The 23,940-nt window shown below is 36.8% G+C and overlaps 2 protein-coding genes across 4 annotated transcripts in view; one reads left to right on the top strand and one right to left on the bottom strand.

The window, feature by feature from the left end:
- Positions 1–23,940, bottom strand: part of Indy (tricarboxylate transporter protein I'm not dead yet) — a 48,393-nt gene that overhangs the window by 5,281 nt on the left and 19,172 nt on the right. Inside the window, exons 1-11 of one of the 3 annotated variants that reach the window (XM_074091900.1) lie at positions 11,746–11,855; positions 11,520–11,671; positions 8,969–9,116; positions 8,035–8,300; positions 6,547–6,750; positions 5,662–5,787; positions 4,239–4,364; positions 3,429–3,540; positions 2,714–2,805; positions 2,088–2,188; positions 846–938 (exon numbers count right to left, since the gene is read on the bottom strand). In XM_074091900.1, coding sequence (XP_073948001.1) covers positions 846–938; positions 2,088–2,188; positions 2,714–2,805; positions 3,429–3,540; positions 4,239–4,364; positions 5,662–5,787; positions 6,547–6,750; positions 8,035–8,300; positions 8,969–9,116; positions 11,520–11,590 — 1,339 coding nt within the window. In that variant the 5' untranslated portion in view covers positions 11,591–11,671; positions 11,746–11,855. Of the gene's footprint in view, positions 1–845; positions 939–2,087; positions 2,189–2,713; positions 2,806–3,428; positions 3,541–4,238; positions 4,365–5,661; positions 5,788–6,546; positions 6,751–8,034; positions 8,301–8,968; positions 9,117–11,519; positions 11,672–11,745; positions 11,856–23,940 lie in introns of those variants that run through there. The other 2 variants (XM_074091901.1, XM_074091899.1) reach the window with 2 other exon arrangements.
- Positions 12,388–23,940, top strand: part of LOC141430993 (GPI transamidase component PIG-S-like) — a 103,950-nt gene continuing 92,397 nt past the window's right edge. Inside the window, exon 1 of the mRNA XM_074091909.1 lies at positions 12,388–12,572. Within this exon, the coding sequence (XP_073948010.1) occupies positions 12,542–12,572 (31 nt within the window). The 5' untranslated portion in view covers positions 12,388–12,541. The remainder of the gene's footprint in view (positions 12,573–23,940) is intronic.

Genomic DNA, 23,940 nt, shown 5'->3' with positions numbered 1-23,940 from the left:
CAAAATACTGTTAATTTTCTAGCAATACGTTTGAGGAGGGGGGGGGGAAGCTTTGGAAGGTAACTATGGCATACGTGGGTAAACTTAGAAGTACTTGACAATGTGTGGGTAGATCATAATCCTTCATTCTCGAATTAAATGTATCGAGAGCAAGGTGTTTTGTTTATATCAGCTGTAGTAATATCCCGAGTACCAGATTCCTCAGTAACTTTGGTCATTTAGATTAACTCGTCATTGAATTGAAATTATGTTAGTTTCAGCTGATCAATGAACTGAAACAATTACTTTGCTTACCCGCGACCTTATGATAGCTACGTTTATACAAAATATGTGTTCATGCAGTTCCTCCACCTCTACATTGTAAGAACACACACAAATCACACAAACCCATCTATCACCACCACCACGCTAAAGAGCTCACGCTTTGGTGTTTTATTAGAGCCTTATATGTATAGTTCTCATAATGGCCAAAGTTACCCTTCATAAGGTCAAAGTACTCACTCATTGTGCGAGGAGGCCTGTGCCCAACAGTGGGAAATATATAGGCTGGGATGATGGATGACGTTGAAGAGTTTAACCGACCGGATGGCCAAGTGGTTAGAAAACCTGACTAAGAAGCTTGAGTTCCCGGGTTCGATTGCCGGCCGGGGCAGATATTTGTATCAACAATACGAATGTTTGTTCTGGGGTCTTGGATGTTTAATATGCATTTAAGTATGTTTATCCGTTGCCTAGTATCCATAGTACAAGGTTTGTATAGTTTGGTACTATGTTAATTGGTGTCAAGTGTCCCATGATATTTATTTATTTATTAGTAACATTTCTTTATTAGTAACATTTCTTACCTAACAAGAAAAGCAGGCCCCATGGGATTTTCTCCTTCAGTATACCCCAAGTCACTACGCCAGCTGACGGCTTGGTTGCTGCCAACTCCTCGTCTGAAAGGAAAATATATCATTAATATGGTATATGACCAATTAATTTATTTCCTAAATAGGAAAATGAAAAGAATTACGAATTCAGATGATTTAGACTTATTATTTTATGCATTGTGTGATTCACAAAAATAGAATTACATAGAATACGCACTGCGAACTGCTAATGAATGGAATTCGCTCCCGTCGTCTGTATTTCCGGATAATTACAATCTAGGGCTCTTCAAGGCTAGAGTGAATAGGCTGTTACTGAACCAGTGAGATACACCTTTGGCCTCATCTGCACTTAACATCAGATGAGATAGGGGTCAATGACGGTCAGTTGTAAGTAAAAAAAAGGTACTATGTTTATTAAATTAAGTGGTGAATTTTCCTACTAAAATTAAAAATGTGTTTTTTTTGTGTGTTTATACTGTTAGTTATTCTTTCACGCTTGCCAAGGTTTTAAATTATCTTCACACCAAATTTCATCTAAATCAGTTCAGCGGTTTAATCGTGAAGAGCAAACAGACACGAGAGTTACTTTCGCAATATTATTAGCAAGGAAGTAAGGATGGTAAAGCCTGACCAGAAATACACGACTAATCGCCATGTTGCGGAATTTCATTGGAACTAATTTCTTACACTGGCAATAATTTTAATGATTGTCAGTGTCACTGTGGCGGTTTCTTTGAACAATAACAAAAAATGCCCAAAACGATAACGGATCATTGTAAATAATGTTTATAATAAACTACTGGAAAAAAACGCTTGGGGAATCAAACTATTTCGCTACAAAACGTTTTTAAATTAACATCGGAGCTAACAGGTACCTAAACGTTGTAGACAAGTCAAGATATCATTGTAGTCTGGTAAAAATAAGCAGTAATTATAGTTATTAATAAACTTTTTAGGTATATCGGAGTCATCAATTACGCGAATTACGAAAGAAGGTCGTTCCTCCTCAGGTTTAAGGTCCCCAAAGAAAAAAGAAAGCATTGTTCCGACTATACTGAACTATTGCCATATAAATAAGAACAATAGCGCCCTCTTGACAATAGTCATATATTTTTGGTTTACCTTTAAATTCATCTCGTAATTTAGAGTGCGATTATTCGAAATTCCCTCATTTCTGTCACGGGAGCGAAGCCGAATTATTTGATTCATACTTACACGAGGCAGAAGCAGAGAAGAACTTGAGGAACTCGACCGACATCGGCAGAATGAACATTAGCACCACGATGAACATCGACGTGACACCATCCTTCACCTTCCTGCGAACAAAATTATGTATGACTACCAGAGCTCGGAACGGGTGAATAGTGAGTTTGCATAACTTGGACATACCCTGTCATTAAAACTTAACTATAAGGGTCGATCTGCATTTTCTTATTTATTTTTTTTTCTGCAAACCCGTTTCAAGTGAAACCCGTTGTCTAAGAGACAACAGTGACAGAGTTTCTTGAAACCCGTTGTCTAAGAGACAACAGTGACAGAGTTTCTTAAAAAACTGTTATAATATATGCTATTAATGTGCTTAGGAGATGGTCCATAAAATAATGGACTTGTAACTACGACAAAAAGTACGCTCGATGAATTTTAACCACAGAAAACATGTAGAAAACTCATGGTTTCAAAGAGTTGTCCAGGGGACGTAACCATGGCAACGAGGTACAAGAAAAATAGTTCAACCCATAAACTAAATGCCTACTTAAAAACTTAATACTAAATTAAATCTAAAAAAACAAAGTAATCACTAATTGTTGTGATTAATATAATGATATTGTGGTGATTCTTACATGGTGGTGAGGACATCAGCCCACCCGGGCATGAACCCTGGTTTCCTAAAGATGTACAGGAACACAGCCAAGATGAACAGGAATCCAGAAGCCTGTAAAGAAAAAATGTGTTTTAAGGGCGGTAAATAAGGAATTACGAACGAGAGTCTATTAGAAGCCCGAAGTCAAAGGGCTTTGATGAGTCGATGTTCATAATTCCAGTACCGCCCGTGCGATTGTATGGGATCTTTCCTTTTGATATAAATTTCAGCTTGATACCTCCACGCATTCCCGAGAAAAAGGGTCTTTACAGACAGGCAGACAGACGGACAAAGAGTGATCCTATAAGGGTTCCGTTTTTTCCTTTTGAGGTACTGAACCCTAAAAAATTACGTTTGTTGCATTGGAGCTCCTTTAATATTTTTTTTATTGTTTTTATTGTTATAGCGGTAACAGAAATATATATCATCTGTGAAAATTTCAACTGTCTACCTATCACAGTTCATGAGATAGTCTGGTGACAGACGAATAGTGGAGTCACTGTATACTGCTAAAAATGTAATATTGCTTGTGAGTAATAATAAAATTTTCATTTTCATTTTTCTTAGTAATAGTGTCCCGTTTTACATTTTGAGTACGGAACCCTAAAAAGGGCTTTGAGTTTTTTCCGGGGGTTACAACCATGTTAGCTTGCATATTACGACACTTAATGAAACGATTTCTGGCATTCCCTCACCTTTTCGTGGAACGTGACCGGCCCCAAGTTCCTGTACTTCTCCTTGATGACCTTCATGGTTGTGGTGGAGCCCGAAGCCATGTTCACTTTCTTGGCAGCCTCGCTGTTGGGCCTGCAACGATCACACATTGTAAAGCCCCATAGTCTTGGTTGGGTGAATTTTGATACTTAATTTTCACGTTATTTCAGTGGAGCATATTAAAAAAAAAGTGTAAGGCTGCCATTTCACCAGAGATATGCGAGGATTTGTTAGTAGAAATGTGTTTGTCATGAACCACTAGAATCGCTTCATTTACCTATCCTCGATCAGCATTGCTCTAGTGGAAACAGACGAGCGGAGCGAGGATATAAACAAAGCGTTTCTATTGGTACAGGAAAAACAGAATCTTCATTGTCTAACGCAATCGTTTTCATCACTTCTTTCTATCGCACGATATAAGATGAGGGTAGAAAGAGATAGTGACGTTTGCGAACACATTCACCATCTCTTTCTAACCTCCACTTATAGGTACAGTGTGCCAGAAAGAAGTGATGTGAACAATTGTGATTCTAAGGGGCTGTTTCACCACCCATCGATTAATTTTATTTGACGATCGGTTCGGTAACAATCGTTTTTCCAGAGATAAGACCAAGTTAGATCGATTTTTCATCCCCGAAAACCCCTACATACCAATTTTCATCGAAATCGTTGGAGTCGTTTTCGAGATCCCCGAAATACGGCCTCAGATTCCTCGCAACGCATCCTCGCTCATTTTTGGCTGAAACGCAGCTGTTCTGGTATTTTTGTAACATGTATTAAAACTAACTGACCTGAACATTCCCATGTAGGTGACCTGCAGAGAGAACCAGACGAGGATCTGCATCAGTATCATGGGCGGGGTACTGTACAGCATGAAGAAGAAGAAGTTCACAGAGCTGGAGATCTCGGGAAACTCGCTGCAAAAAACAATACATATATACGACATGAAAGAATAAGCTAGCCTAAAAATATATAATTAATCATTCTTTAGTTAGATTTTCAAAAATATTGGACATTAATTTTCGGTTGTCAATTAAACAAAACACGATGAAGATAGAGCCATTTAAAGTTCCGCGAGGTTATTTGGATTATTAACCACTTTCAATAGAACCCTCTTATCTCTATCAAGCATTTAGTAAGAGTAACCTCAAGAAAGGGTTTCCCTTCCATCCCTTTTATCCCTTTACCATAGTAAAATAGGATAAGTAAGTTCAATACAAACAAAAGTACATCGTGCGCCGGTACGCACGCACCCGCCTCATAATTATTTAAGGAGGATTAAGTTTTCTGTAGTCAAGGCTGCGCGGCCGTCGGTGACGTACGTTTTGATTTAAGCTCGCTCGTCTTGCGAGATGATCACCTTTTACGTTCGCGTACTCGTATTTACGTATTTTCTTGTATTAGTTATAGTTGTAAATTAGTAGTATATAAGTGTAGTGTAATAGCTTCGTGCAAGGACACATGAAAAAATAATAGATACCCACCTACCTATAAACAATATAGTTATAGTATTATGTGTAGGTAAACATGAGTAGTATGTACACAGTCGCTATCGCTACTCCGGCGAATTTATAAATAATATTTTTAAATTTAGTATAATAATATAGCGACATAGAATCTTTTTGTCTAGACAGAGACATAAGACAATTTTAAGTTCGTACTAAAATTATTTGCCGGTAGGTAACTAATTAATCTAAAATAGACATCGACAACCCTAAGCGTCCGGGCCGGAGTAGGCAGTTATAGTCCTAAAGGGTCGAAGTTTACATACTTCTCCTATTTTACTATGCCTTTACCAATGAAATAAGATTCAATATTGCAAATTAACATTAGGACGTCTAGCAGTTGGCGGATGGCAATACAATACAATACAAAGACTCTTTATTGTACACCAGACATAGTAAGCGATACAGAAAACAGATACACAGAGAAAAAATTACAAGGTCAGACTCAAACTTGGTTCTATTTCACTAAGTGGCCAATCCGCCGTCGTAGCTTACAATAAAAATCTGAAACTAGGAAACCAGTCATTCTATGAATGGTATATCAATTCGTAAATGTCGTGGTTGAATATCAACTACGTCGAAGCCATATTATCTAACTGGCTGGCGTTCGCGCTTGCATTCACCATAGAGATGGTGACGGTTACTATTTCATTTCTAAGCAGTGGTGGATCGGTTCCTGGAATATAAGCCGCGATGATGATGAAACTACCTGTCGAATATCCCTTTGAAGGCTGAGTTGGTAGCTGTGCCGACGAGGGTCCCGCAACCTCCGAGGGTGGAAGCGTACGCTATGCTGAGGTAATAGCAGATTGTGATGTCACTCGGCATTGGGGGCCTGGAATAATAGTACATTATTGCTTTAAAGAACGAATAGCGTATGGTTAGAGAACCTGACTACGAAGCTTGAGGTACCCGGTTCAATACCTGGTTGAAACAAAGATTTGTTTGCAAAATGCGTTTTTTTATAATTTTAAGATAAAGTTTTGAAGTTCTTTAAGAAAGAAGGCAAAAATTTACCACTACTCTCTCCTTTGTCTCCGAAAGGACTGTGCATGAAATGTTGAAAAAAAAAAGAAAGGTGTGGTTTTAATAAGGGGGCACAATAAAAAATATAAATATTAAAACATTTGAACTCGCATTTGCCCAGTGTTTATGTATTTATAATCGTTAGCTTAGCTATTTTATACTTAAACGCGAAAGTTTGTCAGTATATGGGTCAATTAACTTTTTAGTGTTGTTATTCTGTCCCCGTAACTAAGGAGACATCAGTGATACACTTGCGTAATTTTTATTTGCAATTTATACTAAAAGCATGCTTAGGAGATGAGCCATGAACAATTGTACCTCATTGCCATGGTTACGTCCCCTGGACAACTCTTTAAAACCATGAGTTTCTGTATGTTTTGTGTGGTTAAAATTAATCGAGCGTACATTTTTGCCGTAGTTACAAGACCATTATTTTAAGGACTATCTCCTAAGGAGATTGGTAGCATATATCATAACAGTTTTTTAAGAAACTCTGTCACTGTTGTCTCTTGGACAACGGGACAGAATAAGGAACATGAAAAAAATCATTGACCCAAAAACCACTCACTCTTCATCCTGGCTCTCCTTAGGTTTCACCTCCTTGCCATTCTCCTGCTGATTCCTCTTCCTGTTCACATACACGTCGCCCAAACCCTGGGACTCCAGAACTTCCAAGATGGCCTCCACGATGGGCACCATCATGGTGGTGGCGGCGGCGTTGGATACCCACATCGATATGAACATGGTGACGAAGGTCAAGCCGAAGTTTAACCTGGGAAAAATGTTAGTAAATTTTAATCATCATTATGAAATGAAAAAAATGATTCCAGATACAAAACGAAAAAGGAAAATGTAAAATTATGTGCCCGAAATGGTGCCGCCTCAGAATAAATGTTGACTCCTCCGATGGAGTCAGCGCTGGTCTTCCGGCGAAACCATTTTAAAGGCGGAAACACACTAATAAAACGCGACGTCACGCCACGTCGTCCAAAGCATGTTTCGGAACGGATTCGTACTGACACGCGTTATATGGCGTGTGCAAGCGTGTCGCGGCGTCGGGTCCCAAATAGTGTGTCGGCACCCTAACCAGTCAGTGTCGTGCAGCACGGTCCTACGCAGTCCTATACTGCGCTTAAGACGGGCAGCGCCGTCTGGCGCCGAGCAAACAAACTATACTCACGACATGGTAGCCATTTGTTGGTCTTATTTAAAATTATATAACGCAACGTAAAACACATATAGAGTTTATAGAGTCGATAAAAAGTTACCCTAATTAAACAAAACAAAATGAAAAAAAAAGAAAAGAAAACATGATTACAAAACATTATATTGTTATTTTTTTTTTATATATAAGAGGGGAAAAACGACCGTATGCTCCGGGATCACCAGATGGGAAGCAATAACCGCCGCCCATGAACACTCGCAACACGGGGTTTTAGAAACTGATAGGCTCGTTTTATAAAGACCTTCTAAGTAGTACCGCACTGGGCCCGCGTGGGAACTAATGACCCAAGCCCTCTTGTTCTGAGAGGAGGCCTGTGCCCAGCAGTGGGACCTATATAGGCTGGGATGATGATGATGATGTAGTACCGCTCTGGGAATGCTGTCCGAGGAAGCTGGTTCCGTATTTTTGTCGTGAGTGAGAAAAACCTTCGCTTGGATTTCTAACCATCAAGGTGGTAAAACGATTGACGGTAGCGCGAAGTACGGTAGCAAAACCTAATTGCAGGCAACATAATTCAACTAATCTAAACACTTCCCATATAATATGCGGTACAAAATGTAGAGAGATGCTACATTCTTCCACATAACCAGTGGATCAAGACGCCCAGTGAATGCCCGATTTGCTGTCGACGTAGGCCTCCCCTCATATACCTTCAGTCGCTTTGAATTGAAGCAGCCTACATCCACCGCACCTGTGAATTTAACCAGGTCATCCGTCCATCTCGTTGGTGGACGTCCTACGCTGCACTTGCCGATCCGCGGTCTCTATTCAAGAACTTTTCGGCCTTAATGGCTATCTGTTCTCACTTTTAAAAAGAAACGGAACCCTTACCTCCTATGGGAGCACCCGACGACCTGTACAGTCCACAGCGCCACTCTCTTCGGTAACTTCGAGTGTTGAACCCCCGCTGCTATCATCAAACCCCCCATAAACATCATGTTAGTCTCTTTCATGTACGCTGCGCAGGTCTTGTCTGAGTCCAGAATGCCCATCGTTGGGAAAAGCACGATTGGAAGCATGGAGGTCACGGGCAGAGGCAGGAGCTCCAACACCCAGTATATCGCCATTATAAGCACCACGTACATGCATTTGTAGGCCTGGAATTAATGTTTATTTGTTATCAATCACGGTTAAAAGGATAGGTTCTGCATGAACTAATATGTTGCACGGTATCCTGCCTTTTCGACTAATTTCTTTGCCAAATGTTTCATTTCCCAAGGCTCAATTTTCTCCGAAACGAAAAATTTTTCTGTGTATTTTGTTATGCTTTTATAGAGCACAGTAGGTTAGGTTAGTTTTGTTTTATGAAATTTCCGAAAAAAATATGGTTTCGGAGAAAGTCGTGATTTGGGAAATGAAACAGTTGCGAAGTGAAACATTTGTGAAAAAATTATTATGCGAAACGGCAGAGAACCTGTTGCATAGATGTAGTTGTGTAACACGTTCCGTGGATTAGTAAAGTTGGGTAAAGTTAGGGGACGATCATAAATTACGTCTTCTATTTTTATTTTATTTGTGTCACATTCTTTGCTATTCAATCCCACGCCAAAATCACGTAAGACAAATTTCGCTTCTATAAAGCACCTCATATAAAATAAAATAAAAGAGTAATTAAAAGCAAGGAATCAGCGTCTTTGGCCACTAAGGCGACTCAACCCCAAAAAAAAACGAATCGCTCCAAAACCGCTTCAGTCAGTTGCGCGTACATTCATATTAATTTATAATTTCATATCAAAATCACTTAAAATTTATTAAGTAAACTTACTGGATCATGTTTAAGTATTGGAATGGGTAACAGCAGTATCGGCGTCAAAACCACCAACAGTGACTTCCAGTAAATTGAGAAAAATAATGGTATTCTTTGGCATAACGTGGCGCTCGATCTTGGTCTAGAAAAGAAGTATGTTGTTCCGCTGAAAAAGAAAAAAATATTATAAGCACCTGCCGACCCATGCTGTTAGAACTGAAAAAAAAAACATGCCATGTGGAAATTAAAAAAGAAAAACCCAATTTAGGGCTGTTTGGTGCATGTTTGCATTCCTAAAAATTATACTACACATATTTTCTATGGAATGTAGACATAGTGCTTATTAATGAGTGCAATTAAATTCTTGATCGTGATTTGATGAGTGTTGAAATATTTGGAGTACATTAGTTAACTGTGGTCAACATCCAGTAGAAAATGTCTAATGTAATTAACTGTGGGTGAATCAAGAAAAATGTTATTCTAAAAATTATATTTATTATGGGTCAATCAACTTTTTCTTGTACCTCGTTGCCATGGTTACGTCCCCTGGACAACTGGAAAACCATGAGTTTCTATGTTTTCTGTGGTTAAAATTTACTGAGGGTACATTTTTGTCTTAGTTACAAGTCCATTATTTTATGGACTATCTCCTAAGCACATTAGGAGCACAAATTTTATTACAACAGTTATTTTAAGAAACTGCCACTGTTGTCTCTTGGACAACAGGACAAAATGACAAACAAAAAAAACGTTAATTGATACTTATGAAAAATAATTAGAAATGTGCCAGATGTTTAGATTTTTATATCTGTAGATATGGTGCCTTTGCCCAGCAGTGGGATATTACAGGTTAATAAAAAAAAAAGTATGGTCCTCTATCCTGTTAGTGTTTAGATCCATGTATATGGATATCTGGAACATGACTAGATATGGAATAAAATAGAATATATTTGTTTGCAGGTAATAAAAGAAATTGTTTTTAAGAAGGAAATATTTGTCACAAATTGCTATTCAGCAGGTTGTGCAGGTTTCCTCACAATATTTTTCTTCACTGTAGAGCTTGTGTAAAATTTCAAAATGTATTGTTATGTAAAATAATTAAGTACCCAAAGTCAAACTTAAAAAGAATCTTATACAAGAAAATATACAATGCGATTGTTTGTAATTGCGATGCCAAGTTTTTATTAAAAAAAAATTGACTAGCTAAGCAAAATAACAAGAAAATCTGAGAAATGCCAAACAATTTTTAACATGAATGTGTGTTGCATTATGTTTGTGTCATTAAATCAAATGTGTATGCAATACTATGTTTCATCAAGAATGTGCAAGAAAAAACATGCAAAGTGCATAAAAAAAGAATCTAAGTAGTTGGTTGCTATTAATACACTTACAAAACTTTGTTAGTACTTGGCAGGTAGTTTACAATATTTGATAATACAATGATAAATAATCCTTTGATGTTTAAATTTAACTAAAAACAAAAAATAACTGTCTTACTTTGCTTGAGGTCAATAGTTTTTTTTTTATTTGACTGGAAGGCAAACAAGCAAGTGGGTCTTCTTATTATTTTTCCTTATTAAATAATTACCAAGTAAAATGTAATGATATAAAAAAATGAGTTAAGTTCCAATCTGGACTTTAGTTTCAGATTTAAAAAAAACCAGCCCAATGTTTTTATTCTTCCTTGTGTAAACCAGACTGACACAATGAGACCTATGTACAGTCACCATCAGATATTTTGGAGAGGCCAAGGCGATCAAAAATATCAAAACATGAACTCTAATCCTACTAATACTATTATTTTACTACTAATATTATAAAAGTGAAAGTTTGTGAGTGAGTATGTTTGTTACTTCTTCACGCTGAAACGGCAGGGCGGATTTGGATGAAATTAGGCAAAAAGATATTTTATAACCTGGATTAAAACATAGGATACTTTTTATCCCGATATTCCCAGGGAATAGGGATAAAATCTTGAAAAAACAACCGCTGGGCTTAGTGTCATGAAGTTTGGTATGTATATAGCTGGACATCTGGAATAACACAGGCTACTTTTTATCCCGATATTCCCACGGGAAAGGGATTAAATCTCGAAATAACAACCGATTTAGAGACATGAAATTTGGCATGGTTGTTTTAATTTAACGTCAATGAAAACCACAATGTAATTTTAGGGAATTCCCACGAGAATTTTATAAAATCCCGGAATTACAATTCAACTGCTGTATCTAATGATTTACGCGTGCGAAGCCGCGGGTAAAAGCTAGTACCTAATAATAGAGTGCATGAGCTGATATTTTTGACCATCATGGCCGCTCCGAAATGTCTGATGGTGACCGTACATAGTATCTAAGTAGTCTATGGACCTATGGTACCTTATAATAATTAAATTAAAGCTACAAATTTTTACCTATTTGTTTCACTTAAAAAAATATATATTTTTCATACAATTTTATATCTAAAAATTATGATTTAGTCTTCATTTTTATTTTCACGTGTTTTTTTTGCTATGAATAAAAATTGAACTTTGTTTATCATATAAAAATTTAAGTTTTATTTATTTACTCACCGACTTTCTTCAGGGACTCCATTTTCCACGCGGTTGGTGGTATCCCCAGCCCCAACATTGCCGTTCGACATTTTCGCGGCTTCGAGCTTCCGATTAAAGTATTATTCAGAAAAACACGTGGATTGTCGCTTCGGTTACATTCCCACTGATATCTGGAAACAAATGAAATATTCTTTATTTTCCTGATGTAGGTTTAATTGAGATTTATAATGTTTCTTAATATTACGTTTATTCTAAAGCTGTAGAAAATTAACGCGAACATTATATTGAGAAAAATTCAAACAAAACGTAAATGACTTTGAATTCACAATGACAAGTGATTGGACTGTTGATGTTGTGATTGTCTTTGTCCATGCATGCAGCTGCGACAGCTGTTTTTTATGTCAAGTGTCAACCAAAGCGAAGAAAGTTAGGATCTTGATGTTGGCAAAATGAGGTGCGTTTTGTTATTATAATCATAGTCTAGAAGAATCACGACTTAAGTAAACTAAATCAAAACACAAGCACATTGGTACTACTTTTAATATTTATATTTAGTTAAAATAAAGAAATCAAGTGACTCCACTGTTTTTTTATTTTAAAAAATCTTTACTTAATATTAACGTAAAAATCATTACCAAAACTTTGTATGCGAACAAAACGCAGCCACTGTGTTCGTAAAGACTGTTATAATAAATTGCACCACAGTCCTTTTATTAATCATTCTAACAAATATACATCGTTATACCAAAAAGACAAAATTTAAAAAATACCCGAAATTTTACATTTTAACTGCAGTATTGCTCCCTTTTTGATCACACAACGTTATTTTGGTAATTCACTACACACTCCAGTGTAAGTATAGCTAGCTCTGTAAACTCAACCATTCATCAATGCTACCACAATTGACCAAATAAACGTCAACAATGACAGATAAATGATAATAAAACAATTGAATTTCGACGCTAACTCATTTGTTACTAAACATTATAAAACATTAATTTGCTATTATTTTAAGTGCTCCCAGTGCGTGTGAATAAATCATGACGAAAGACATAAAGCCGGAGGTGGAAGGTAAGTCATTACGAGTTGTGTTACTTCAGAGTATTTTAGATACGTTTACCGGTATTAGTCAACTTTAAAACTTGTCCCTCCTCATTGTTTTCTAGTCAAAATGAGTCGTGATTTTTATTTTTGCCACATGTTAATACCTAACGATTGATTATATATATTGGTAGATTTCATTTGGTTTTATAGGTTATGTTTTAGTGCTTACGAAACTATTCGTATTCAATAATCCCCAGGTATTAGTACATTACAATAAAAGTAACTTGTTTCTGCTGTATGATGCTGAAGCGTTTTAATATCGTAATATCACATACTTGGTTGCCTATGTGACACGGGCACAATAACTGATCAGTTGAAACGTTATTCATTCTCTAATTAGAAATGTCAACTTGTCGTAGTAATATTAGTCAAACGGCATCTGAATGCCTGCGCTATCGATCCTGAGTGTTGGGAGGAACTTGGTGCAGGGCGGTCGTCTTGGCGATCTACCATCTCGAAGGGCATCAAATTATTTGAGGAGGGGCGTCTAACGGCGTTAAACGTAAAACGCCAATTACGTAAAGAAAGACCCAAGTCCTCCTACACGTATACATACAACTCAGCTGGGCAACTGTACTGTCACGCGTGTAGGAGTATTTAAAAGTAAATTCGGCCTAGCCAGCCATATTAGAGCCCACAATAGGCGTCTTAATTCATAGAGGATAGTTGTGTGGGGTCGCTGTCATCGAAACCGATGAGGAGGACTATATATATAAGTCAATATTATGATTCTGTACCACCCTCTTAAGGCAATAGGAAGTATGTAAAAATTACTTTTGATTTATCTGCTGCAGAATATCTGGAGCTTCACAATAGTACCTATAGGTAGTGCCACCAGAGTTGAGGTCATGCACACAAGAACATCTCATGTAATGACAGCAGGATTTTGACATTCACTCATTCATTTCATTCATTCTCCTTTTATGCAATCTGTTCTTTTTGTAGCTGTGTGTGTATTCACTACTTATATAAATAAGTCAAAAGTGATTTTTAACCTCCCATGTAAGAAAAGAGATCTTATAAATTTGATTGCTATGTGTATGTATCACTGCTCCCAACCAGATGGACCTAGGTATCTTGATTAGGTTTATTCAATTGAGATGATTCTTAGCTTAGTTTCATTAAAATTTGTTCAACCATTTTTGAGATACCTATTGAGCTTTGAATTGAAAATTTGGGGGGTTTTAAATTTTTTAAGTTGATTATGTTATTATTTAATTTTAATTTTACCACAAGCTTCATGGTGAAGGATAACATTGTGAGGAAAGCTCCACAAACCTGTGAAGCAATTGAATCCACAGTTCCAAGCTTGCTTGCATGGTAACTATGGCCAAAGCCTCTCATTTTGAGGGGAGGCCTGTGCTCAACAGTGGGATGTATATAGTCTGTGATGATAATGAGACTTTTTTTTTTATTCAACTGGATGGCAAACCAGTAAGTGGGTCTCCTGATGGTAAGAGATCACCACCGCCCATAAACATCTGTAACACCAGGGGTATTGCAGATGCGTTGCCAACCTAGAGGCCTAAGATAAGATTCCTCAAGTGCCAGTAATTTCACCAGCTGTCTTACTGTACTTACATATACATAACATTTTAGGATGGGTCGATCGGGGGTGATGTGATGAGTTAGTACCATATATGTTGGTACATATATGTGTCGCCCCTCACAAAAAATAATGTAAAGTTAAATTGGCAGCTCCTTTCATACATGCTTTGTGGTGCGAACACTAAGTTCTAAATAATTAGACAACCAGATGGCCTAGTGGTTAGAGAACCTGACTACGAAGCTTGAGGTCCCGGGTTCGATTCCCGTGTCGGGGCAGATATTTGTATGAAAAATACGAATGTTTGTTCTCGGGTCTTGGGTGTTTACTATGTATTTAAGTATGTATCTATTTATATAATTATATTTATCCGTTGCTTAGTACCCATAACACAAGCTTTGCTAAGCTTACTTTGGGACTAGGTCAATTGGTGTGAATTGTCCCGTGATATTTATTTATAAATAAAAATTAATGAAAGAAACATATCGTCCCTTATTCAACAATACCTCGTATGTAAAAAATTGGCCTTGTTAAGTTTTATACACCATTCGGTAGATTATTCAGTACAATTTAGATTATAGCCAATTTTTTACTTACGCGGTATTGTTGTATAAGCAACGGTATGTTCCTGCATTTGATTAATACATTCTTTAACGTGTTTGGAATTATTAGGAGAAAGTTTGTATGAAAGAAAATGTTTGAAAATTTTTATGTAGAGTAAAAAAATCCTTGATTAAAAAGTGTGTCAGTCAGACAGAAGATGCTTGCAGGGTATTACTTTTTGTCGTCATTAGTTAGCCGGGAAGTGCAGCTCGTATTATACATTTTAAACTGACTTAGTTAATGCATATAACAATCAGGAGCAACTGGTTTGCATACAATAGTTGCTGATGTCATAGCAGGTAGGTACACAAGTGGCCTGAGATACAGTAATTGTCTATGTTTCTGATATAATCATGAAATTAAATGCTAGTTTATACATATTATTATACTAGCTTTTGCCCGCGGCTTCGCCCGCGTGTAATTCGATTATCGCGCGCTGTACCCTCGGGAACTGTGCATTTTTCCAGGATAAAAAGTAGCCTATGTCACTCTCTGGCTCATAAACTATCTTGATGCCAAAAATCACGTCGACCCGTCGCTCCGTTTCGACGTGAAAGACGGACAAACATACAAACACAAACATACACACTTTCGCATTTATTATATTAGTATGGATATACTTACAGGGCTTAACATGGTATAATGTTGTTCGACGGTATGATTGGCTTACTTTGTGATATTTATATTTATTTATTTATTAGGTTATTTACGAGTGGAATAAGAAAGGGGAGGCTTTTGCCCTGCAGTGGGACACATTATAAGCTATTTTAAAAAAAAAAGGTTATTTATAAAATATAAAACAAAAAATTATATTTTCATTAACAAACAAAACACAATAAAGTTAACAAGAATTAACAATGAAATTGATGCTCATATGCTTTTGCAATGTTAAATATGGCCTGGTGTCAATCAGCGTAATAGGGACCACAGACGCTGTGAAAAATCCTAACAAACAGACTATAGTATTTGATTGGCCCGATTATGGCTCTGTTTTCATTCCACCAAAGATGTGCGAGGACGTATCGCGAGGTTTTTCATGAACCAATAAAACCGATTCTTTTACCTATCCTCGCATAGCACCGCTCTGGTGGAAACAGCTGAGCGGAGCGAGGCGAGGTAAATGAAGCGTTTCTTTTGGTTCATGAAAACATATTCCTCACAACACATCCACGCACATCTCTGGTTTTTTTTTTCTCTTTTTTTTTGAGGTTTTGAACACTCCAGGTGATCATGTCAGCCTCATGGGTGCTCGCTCATGTTTCCTACGCAAGAGACATATTAAAAAATTGGTAAATGCAAATGGCTTTGCCAGATGTTGGCTCTCTCTATCTATCTCTGGTTAAGACGCAGCCTAACATTGCGGATCAGTTAGGAAAATAACAAAATAGAAACATGGGTTGAGTCATCTTGAGCCATTATTTTAAATGTTATTTTATTACCTAAAATTCCGATACAATGTGAAACTCTTTGCTACTAGGGCGTGTTGGCATAGTTTATATTTGCCCAAGTGTTCCTCGATGCCAGGCGATATTTAACATTGCAAAAGCGTATGATCATGTCTTGTTTTTTAATGAAAATATATATATTTTTTATATAAAGGCAAAAGTGATTGACTGATGTATCAACGCACAGCCCAAACCGCTGGTTCTAGGGATTTCAAATTTAGCACGTAGGTTCCTTTTATGGTCTAGGGGTGCACTAAGAAAGGATTTTTTAAATTCACCCTCTAAGGGGTGAAATGGGGGTCCAAAGTTAGTATGGGGAAACAAGATTAGTTAGACTATTTATTCGAAACTTACAGGAGTACTCTTACAACAAATAAGTAAACACGTGTTTCAGGTTTTTTGAGAATTCAACCCCTGAAAGGGGGTAATGTGGTGACAAAGTCAATCGAAAATCAGTCGTTGATATTTCAAGCGCACAGCCCAAACCACTGGACCTAGAGACTTGAAATTTTGCACATAGATACCTTATACAATGTAGGCATCCACTAAGGAAGGATTTTTAGAAATTCTAACGGTAACGGGAAAAACGGGATTTATATATTCGATTCCGAGTGACCTATCTCAGTAACTGTACTAACTAAACTTCAAATTTGATTCACAAGTAGGTATTACATTAATTAAAACATAGATTTCAGGATTTTTGGAAATTCCCAAGGATAAGGAAAAAACGGGATTTATATATTCAGTTTAACTGAATTCTATGAACTATAATTACTAGACTCTTCAAATTTAGCATAGAAGTAGGTGATTATAATAGTAAAAACAGTTTTAAGGAATTTGGAAATTCCACGGGATAAGGAAAAAACGGGATTTATATTCAGTTTAGCGGGATCGATTTTTTCATTTTACTGGTCCTAGAAAACTAATATTTTGCATATAGGTTCCTTGAGGAGTGTAGGGGAACACTACAATAGGATTTCCCGAAGTTCTGACGGGAACGGGAAAATGGGATTTTTCGTTTTACTAATCGCAGAAGGCAGCAACTTGGCATGTAAGTTGCTTGAGAAGTGAAGAGAACCATTAAGAAATAATTCCCGAAATTCCACGGGAAAGGGAAAAAACAGGATCTTTCATTTTAATGGTCCCAGAAAGCTGAAATTCGGCATGTAGGTTGCTTGGGGATTGTAGAAGAGCGTTAAGAAAGGACTTTCCAAAATTCCAACGGAACGGGTAAATACGGTATTTTTCGTTTTACTGATCGTAGAAAACTCAAATTTGGCATTTAGGTTCCTTGGGGAGGAGTGTAGGGGAGCACTACAAAAGGATTTCCCAAAATTTTGACGTTAACGGGAAAAAACAGGGTTTATCGTTAGTATTATTGCAATTTACATTAAACAGCATTAGTATTATTGTGGAACCATTAAGAGATAATTTGCCGAAATTCTCACGGGAAAGGGAAAAATGGGACTTTTCGTTTTACTGGTAGAAAGCTAAAATTCGGCAATGTATAAGAGCACTGAGAGAGGACTGTCCAAATTCACACGAGAACAGGGAAAAACGGGTTTTTTTTTTTTTACTGGTCGTAGATAGCTGAAACTTGGCAAGTATGTTCCTTGAGAGTGTAAGGGAGCATTAATTAATAGAGCATTTCCCGAAATTCTTATGGTAACGGAAAAAAACAGGATTTTGCGTTTTAGTGGTTGTAGAAAGCTAAAATTTCAAAATTCAAATGTATATACTGCACGTACGCTGCAAAAAGCTCTTTCACCGACTTCAAAAAATGAGGTTATGCATTCCGCTATATATATTTATTTATGTTTGTTCACCGATTTCTCGCTTAATTGTAGACCGATTTTTTAAATAATTTTTTATTCGAAATAAAATCTACTCCTGAGTCTACTCCTCCCCATTGTCACCAAATCAGAATCTGATGACGGAATCTCAGGGAAATCGAGGGCAACCCTCAAATTTTGTAGACACGCATAACGTTTTTTATATAATTATCTCGAGTTATTTAAGTATTTGCGTCTGACAGACATCATCTCATGTTGATGAGCTGATGATGGAAGGTTAAACTCCTTAACGGTTAGAGGTAACGAGTTAGAAGAAGTTTCTTTAAACATCATATGCACGTATAGGTAGACCTTTAGTTGTATTCTTTCTGGTTATTCAGGTGAGCTGATGAGGGAAGGTATAACTCCTTAACGGTTAGGAGGACACATTAAGTACCTACACCAAACCAATCAACTCATTACGTAACAAAATTTATCAATACCTGTAAAACAGTATACTGTGACAGGACAGGCTGACAGACCTGAATTTGGCACACATGTAGATAAAGTATCATAGGAGTGCACTAAGTAAGGATTTTTCGAAATTCCCATGGGAAAAGGAAATATTTAACTTTTCTGCTTCTTGGTTGTTTGGGGATCTCTGGAAAAACAGAGTGGATTTTAAAAAAAACTATTAGTAAAGCTTTTTAAAAATCGATACCCGAAATAATAGAAGCCTGTTTCAATTCAATCGCGGACAGTGTGGTTTTCTCTTGAATTTACTTATTCCTATCCCGCGGGAACAATCCTATGCCGCGTAGGTACAAAGTCGCGAGCAAAAGAAGCACGTGGGTTTTCTAAAATTACACCCCCTGACCTAAAGATGTGAAACAGGGGTACAAAGTTTAACGAATTATGATCATCTAGGTTGTTTTTTAAATCAAAATTTGCAAATAAAAAAAATTGAAAATAAAGATCATAGAAAGTAATGATCTGTGTTACCCCAAATTTAACGCGAGCGAAGCCGCGGGCAACAGCTATTTTTTTATATTTAAACTAGGTACCTTGCAGCTTACCTACCTATTAATAAATAAATAAGTACAAATCCAAATCCAAAAATCATTTGCAAACATTGCACAACGTCAGACTGTCAACAAGTTTTGAGCTGGGGGGCTACTACGAAATTTAAAAAAACCGAAATTCGTATCTTACCATGAAAGAGAGCAATTAGAGCAATTTATAATTTGAAGACGCGCGAATCTTTAAGATCTTTTTTTAAGGAAACAGATATCCTAACCCTGCCTTTATGTTTTGAAATAATCATGTATGTTAGGAAGAACATATGTGATTTTCCCACTAACGTCGATAAGCCAAAGACTAGAAACACAGGGAAGCTTAAAGTTTCAGACTGGCTAAAACCAAAAAGTCGTTTCTGGGAATTTGCATACGTTTTTATAATAAAATTCCAAAAAATATTATAAATGAAATGGATACAAATTCAGATCTATTGTCAAGAAGAAATTAATATCAAAGGCGTATTATAAAGATAATGATTATATCATGGACAGGGATATTTGGAAATAATTCCGATCCGCATTAGCGATCCCTTTAAATAGCGAACCTACTGTGTTAAAAATAAAGTTGTGTTAAATACTTGTGATGTATGCATATCATTTAATAATATTGTAAATCTGTTTAAAAAAAAATATACCTCGTTGAGTTCCTTGCCGGATTCTTCTCAGCAGAGGTTTTTCCGAACTGGCGGTAGATTTTTTTTGACATTCATAAGTGCTTGTTATAGCCTTAATTGAATAAAGATATTTTGACTTTGACTATGACTTTGACTTTGAAGTACAGTCACGTCTAAAAGTATGTATACACAAAAAAATTTGAAAAATATGTAGCCACACATTTCATCATAAATATGTATCTATTACTGACACCAAAAAATTGTATTCATTAAACGTTTCAGTATTATGTAATCACAAAATGCTTCAGAAAGTTGCATACTTAAATAAATTCCATTTAAATGTATCCACCTCGTAGGCAAAAATAAGTATACATGAATGGGTTCCATATACATATAACCACACAATTTGGCAAATATTTGTATACGCCGTTTGATTCATAAATATGTATCCAGACTGCAACAACAAACCTTGTCTGACTGGCATAGAATCGTAAGTTGTATATTTAACTGATTTGACAATTCACGAAAACAGTGCGGACTTGTCACTGCATACGTCTATCTCACGATTATTCTATGACGCACTTGACAGTCCTTAGATTGAATTGACTTGTAAATTGAGAATTGATTGTGAATTGAGTATTTCAGTTTAGGGTCATTCTCAGAAAGGTGCACTAAGCATTTTTTGTTTTTATTTTAATTATATTGTTAATTGTTAGTGGTAGAGCCGCACTGTAGCCAGTTCTTGGTTTGCAGTACGAATGGGCGGGCTCGACCGGGGTAGTACCACACTCTCACAGAATATCGACGTGAAGCAGGAGCTGTCATTATCGTCCAAAAATGCATTATAAAAGCACTTAGTGCATATTCCAATAAACAATACCATTTCTTTTTCAAAGTTTAACATAAATGTTAAGTGTTCAAGTACATCCAGGAAAACATCTCGTAATATGAGTACACATTTGGGCAGAGGCAGCTGAAAAATCTTTGTTTTCCATGTTTTGATAAGGTTCCGTGATATATCTTGGGTATCATCGATTACGATAGCTGTAATTTTTTTAAAACACAATGAATATAAAGAATTGACAACAAGAGACATCATTTGCACTTGTCCACACTTCCAACACTTCACATTAAAGTGAATAGATAAAGATGTATAGACTAAAGATAGAAAACACTACCTATTTGTAACTTCAGATAGGTTATATATTATAAAAGAAAGTCACTGGCTTCATGGAAAACTTCATTTTAAAATCAATTACTTACATATACTTATACTGTCAAGTGCAAGATCGCCATTCTGTCATCGTCATTCAGAAGCTGTCTTCTATAATTAAAATTACAATGATTAAAGATTGCAAATTATAGATGCTTCAGTGGATCTGTCCTCAGTGGATGGCCCGAACAACTTGATCGCTTTGGCTTAGTCGATATTAATGACCACTCTGGACGTTTCCAAGTATTTGGTGATCTTGATGGTGTATATAAAAATTAAATATATCCAACCAAATTTCATCCAGCTCACTCCAGTCAGTTCATCTCCATTTTCTCCCCTTAAGGGTTGCTTTTGGAGATAAAAACTAAGTACCCTATGTTCAGCCCCTTGACAGTCGAAACCAGTCGGTTTCGACGTGATACCGGAACAGACAGAGTTACTTTCAATTCATCACTCATAGTATAAAACAAAGTCGCTTTTTTGTCTGTACGCTTAGATCTTTCAAACTACGCAACGGATTTTGATGCGGTTTTCACAAATAAATAGTGTGATTCACGGTGTCTATGTATACCGTAACCGTGTTGTGCCGGAACGGTCACCAGTATATAATATTATTTTAATGGAGTATGGATTCGTAGTATGTATGTCCCTGCCCGCATGCAGGTTACGAAAGAGACAGACATGTAATCATAACAAAACAGTAATTCTTCAAAACGAATCAAAATATCAAAATCGTGTTTACATATTTATGAATCAAACGGCGTATACAAATATTTGCCAAATTGGTGTGGTTATATGTATATGGAACCACTCATGTATACTTATTTATGCCTACGAGTTGGATACATTTAAATGGAATTTATTTAAGTATGCAACTTTCTGAAGCATTTTTGTGATTACATAATACTGAAAAAGTTTAATGAATACATTTTTTGGTGTCAGTAATAGATAAATATTTTTGATACAATGTATGACTACATATTTATGCAACCTTGTTTTGTATACATATTTTTAGACGTGACTGTACCATCCCTCTCACTCTCGTATTAAATGATATAAGCGTTAGTGGGACGGCAAGATACGAAGTTCGAATATTGCACTTCGTATACGATACGAAACTTAATTAGTTCACGAGATGCTTCTAAAACCTACAGCATCGTTGTGAAATATTGCGTCAACGGCACAATTTCAGGAGGATTTCATCAATTAAGTCGTACGTCATACACCTATAGTCATTATTTAACTACCTTGATTAAAATGTCGTGCTTTACCACTGCAAATGAACCAACTTTGTTCGCTTGTTATTTCCTCATATCAAGCTTTATTAACGGGTAAACATTGACGTGATACGTGATCATGTGATCAATGAGTTTGGAAAATCATCTATTACAGTACCACTACACATACCATGAGTTTACAGTGACCGTACTCGCAGCGGCGTCTTTAGCCCATGTAGCGCCCGTGTGCAATTATTATTTTAACGGAAGCGCGCGGTCAAAATGGAATAGGTACAAAGTGCCGCGGCCGGTGCCCCTAACACCGCTGCGCCCGCAGGGCCCAGGGGGGATAGGTCATGACTCTCATAAACCCCCCCCTGGATACACAATAGACAATTACGAATGGTCTATTTTGAATCAATCAGAAATGCCCATCTAATGCCCGGTTCACATATCCAGTAAAATCGTGCCCGTAGCTACCTTGCGGGGTCACAAGCCAAACGAGTTAGGTACACAAGATCGATCGAGCTGCGGTGCCATGCTACTGGAACTATTTTACTGGAATAATGTGAACTGCGCATATCTTAGACATATTTTCGCTAGACATTATTTTCCTCCTATCTCTCGCACCTCATAAATCTCCAGTCCACAAACAGCAATGCCAGGACATGCCCTGCCCCCACAATAGCTCATTGGCACCAGCTATACATCCAAAAAAGTGCCCCACGCATCGCTTCAATATACCACAAAGTCCAAGGTGATTGGTTTACGCAAGCCTGGAGTGTATTTATGTACGGAGGCGTGGTTTGACGTCACTAGAATCTTTTGGATTCTCTGCGATGAAACGGTAAACAATACTGGAGGGTTATTGGTTTGCCCCATAAATAACTAGCGTAATATCTAAGACCTGTTTATTTGGACGCAGAAATGTTTGAGATGAAATCTCCCTTGCGCGCGAATTGATAGAAATTTTGCAAAAAATTGAATTGAACTTTTTTGAGATCACGTAAAAATATTATTTTAAACGTCACTGTTTTTTGAGTGTTAGGTAAACTTAAAGAAAACCATTGAAATAGTCTTATAGAGCCAAAATAAATCTTTCTTTCATTATTTCTTTCTATAATATGACTGTTTTCGTTTTTTTGCCTGTGAAGTTTAATCTATCGTGTTTTGAACCGTTTAAATAATCAAGAACGCACACGACAAGTTCACACGAAAAGGAAAAGATTTTTACCTACGTATGAAGTTAAACCAGAAATGGGTTGATAGCTTGTGACGTCATACACAAGTAACGCAACCTACTGCGTAGAGAAAAGCGTCGTAGAAAGAGCCAGACATATAGATTTACAAAAAACACTGTTTTATTCATTTTTATGTTACAACTCAAAAACAGGTAGTCAAATTTACATTTTTCGACCAATTTAATTACAATACTTATGTTATTAATTATTATCCTATTAGCCGATCCACAGAATGTCGGATCATTAAAATGGAGGGTAAGCCATTTGTAATGTAACAAATCATTAAAAAAGAATCTCGAGCACATTAGTCCATTGTTCAAATAGCGGTCAATCTTATAACACCCCTCTTTTTGCCTGGGGTGTTAAAAATGTTCTACTGCGCACTATTTCACTGACCTCATCAGCTGATATACAAACTCGTAACCGCACAAGTGTTGCGCGTTAACGCATATATATAGAGTATACCTACACACTTATGGCTTTAACGTAAAGGCAACTATTGAAAACACTAAGTTTCATGACAACCAAAAGATAACTGCGTACTGCGTAGCATTTAGCTTGGCTGCCTTGTTAGGCACGCTTCATTTGTTTCTTTTTATGGTTGTCGT

The sequence above is a fragment of the Choristoneura fumiferana genome, chromosome 9 (genome assembly GCF_025370935.1).
Source record: "Choristoneura fumiferana chromosome 9, NRCan_CFum_1, whole genome shotgun sequence".
Taxonomy (NCBI): Eukaryota; Metazoa; Arthropoda; class Insecta; order Lepidoptera; family Tortricidae; genus Choristoneura; species Choristoneura fumiferana.
The sequence above is the reverse complement of the archived record's forward strand: the minus strand, read 5'-3'. Positions and strand labels throughout refer to the sequence as shown.